The 2,660-nt window shown below is 36.3% G+C and overlaps 1 protein-coding gene across 1 annotated transcript; it reads right to left on the bottom strand.

Annotated features, from left to right (window-relative positions):
• Positions 1-133: 133 nt before the first annotated feature.
• Positions 134-1,743, bottom strand: LOC125200057 (aquaporin NIP6-1-like). The gene is made up of 4 exons (XM_048097851.1): positions 1,350-1,743; positions 1,007-1,231; positions 744-944; positions 134-261 (listed from the first exon to the last, which is right to left on the bottom strand). Exons 1-4 carry the CDS (start codon positions 1,560-1,562, stop codon positions 196-198), a joined length of 705 nt encoding a protein of 234 aa, XP_047953808.1. The 5' UTR covers positions 1,563-1,743; the 3' UTR covers positions 134-195.
• Between the last annotated feature and the right edge of the window lie 917 nt (positions 1,744-2,660).

Raw genomic sequence — 2,660 nt, 5'->3', positions numbered from 1 at the left:
ATAATAAAATGTGAGTAGGAATGAGTTAGTGGAATATGAGATCCACTACCAAAGATGGCAAAAGTGAAATAAGACAAAATTTTGGGGGACAGACGAAAATGGAAAAATGAGACAAATTTTGGTGGACGGAGGTAGTAATATAATGTATAGTAATTCGTTAAAATTTTAAAAGAGTGTCATCACTGGTTGATAGTATTACCCGGCTATGAGTATATTGAGCATGACAGTCGCTCCAACCGCAATCCCTGCAAGCTCGCCCACCTATTGTGCCACAACTTACAAATAAATTAGCTACAAACACATATTTTGAGTATCATGTAAGCCATACAAGGTACTATTAAATCCAACTCTTTTAGGTTTAACTTTAAAGTCAAAATAAAACATTCCAAAGTCAGCGCCATTCTACTAATTTAAGGATCTCATATCCTCCCCTTGATTTCATTAACTAATACTACTAACAATCTACAACCATCAATTGCAACAATAAACTAAGATTTTTAGACTACACCAGAATAGCAACCATCAACAGGAGGACTGGCTCTTTGTCTAGCAAATTAATATCGTTTGTCGCTGCAATTAATGGTCATCGAAATTTGGACTTTTCATTACCAATTTTCACTACTCAAACTTGTTATTCTATGTATATAATTTTGACAACTAAATAAAAGCCAAATAAAAAAAAGAAAAAAAAAAAAAAAAGTAAAAGTTGCATTTCGAAGATGATGTAGAAGTTGTGTGCTTACAGCTCTTGTATCAGTGGCGACTGCAGTGACAACAAACATAAGGTTGAAGGTGATGATGAACTCCAATGCAAATGCCTGAGCATATTCCACTCCAGGACTAGGGACAGTAACACCACCTCCCATTATTGGCTCAAAAATGGCCTTTAGCATAAATGAAGCACATATTGATGCACTCACTTGTGCACCTATGTATACCGGCACCTGAAAATTCATCATTAATCATTATTTCAAAAAACATTAATCATTTGTAACATATTCATTACATGTTTCCACGGGAAGTGGCGGAGAGCGGCGAAGGCGACGGTGATTGAGGGATTCAGATGGGCGCCGGAGATGTGTCCGGTGGAGAGTATCACTATCATCACGGCCAGCCCCGACGATGCTGCCATCCCGAGAAGCGTCTCCGCCCCTTTAGTCCTTTGGTTCACTATTGGTGCCGCCGCTCCGGCAAATATTATTATCAGTGTGCCTATAAACTCCGCTCCCACCTATTTTATAGTAACATATGTATATGTCATGCATCAACTTGTAAATATTTGATATTAGGAAAAAAAATATATACAAAAAAAAAAAAAACACAAAAATTGACTTCACACACACACGCACCTTTCTAGCAAGAGTGATGGAAGATGAACGCAATGAGCAAGAGATAGGGGGCAAGGGCCCCTCCTCCAATGACAAAGATTCAATATTGAAGCATTTGCAACTATTCCCAAGTAGAGACGATCGTCTTTCGTTCCCATTTCTGAACCCTCCGACTCCGAAGAGAGGGACGCCTGGAGGTGTGGAAGGCGCGGAGGTCGTATGTTCGCCTTCCATGTATAGATATCTACCTAGTATCTTAGGTCAAGGAAACTCAATGTGTTTAGTACTAGTTGAGCTCAAGTGTGTTATTGTGCTATTTTCATGGCATTGGACCATTTTATAGTAGGTTCAAGAAAGTTGACTTGGGGAATCCTTATTAAAGAAAAAGGTGGGGAAAAAATATATGTGTGGGTGGATGATATTGAAGTGAGGGAGAGAGAAATGAAGTTGGGACAACCCCTCTACATGAAAGTATGTATCAACATTTGAACCATTGGGACATAAGTAATTGGGGTTATGCTGTCTCTTCCACTCAATTTTGTATTATCAGTCTGTATCTGGTCTCTATTATAATGTCAACCATTGCCTGCACCTTCTTGCCTTTTTCTTTCAAAGCAGAAAAAGAGAGAGAGAGGGATTATTAATATATTCATTGACTATAATTTACCATGGATCAATTTTTACTCTTATCTTATCTGTAAACAAGCATCTGAACTGCAGCTCTGAGCTTACCTTTTTATTTAAAAACGATCTTGGGAAAATTCTAATGAATATGATAATGGTCATCATTATATTTATACGGACAGCTAGTCCTAAAGAGAGATGATAGATGTAAGAATAAACTTTTTCTTTTCTTTTGTTTTTTATATCATCGAATTAAACTTTGGTGTTTTCCATACAAACAAATTAGAGACCATTGTATCAAGAATATAATGATGTGCATGGGAGTTTTAAAATGAATTTTTTTTTTGTTTAGTTTGTCGATCCTTTTAATTCATTTTTTTCCCCTAGAAGTAAAGTATGGAATCATGGTTTCAAATTTAAATTGATCATTTGAAGAAGGCGTAAGACGTGATTTTATTTAAGATATTATATTTCAATAGTTGCATTAAAATTCCTATGCAATCATATTTTTTCAAATCTAGTCTACACCTCAATTGTTAACGTTAACTCTACCTCCACAATACAAATTCAAAGTTTAGAAATGGGTGCTCTCATTTTCTAGTTTTGGTGCTGATTTTGTTGTTGTATCATTGTTGGATTTGTGATGTGGATGTCGTCGAAAGTGGCAGTCATATGGAGTAGTAGATTTGGAAAAGAGAGCATATATAT

The sequence above is a fragment of the Salvia hispanica genome, unplaced genomic scaffold, assembly GCF_023119035.1.
Source record: "Salvia hispanica cultivar TCC Black 2014 unplaced genomic scaffold, UniMelb_Shisp_WGS_1.0 HiC_scaffold_788, whole genome shotgun sequence".
NCBI lineage: Eukaryota > Viridiplantae > Streptophyta > Magnoliopsida > Lamiales > Lamiaceae > Salvia > Salvia hispanica.
Note: the sequence above shows the minus strand (reverse complement) of the source record. Positions and strands in the feature narration are given on the sequence as shown.

What these genes read in the sequence shown, in the direction of transcription:
- LOC125200057 (XM_048097851.1), bottom strand. Translation starts at nt 1,562, where the DNA reads ATGGAAGGCGAACATACGACCTCCGCGCCTTCCACACCTCCAGGCGTC. An exon ending in GCCACTTCCCGTGGAAACAT is followed by an intron (nt 945 to 1,006) that starts GTAATGAATATG and finishes ATGAATTTTCAG; the next exon opens with GTGCCGGTATACATAGGTGC. An exon ending in TCGCCACTGATACAAGAGCT is followed by an intron (nt 262 to 743) that starts GTAAGCACACAA and finishes GTGGCACAATAG; the next exon opens with GTGGGCGAGCTTGCAGGGAT.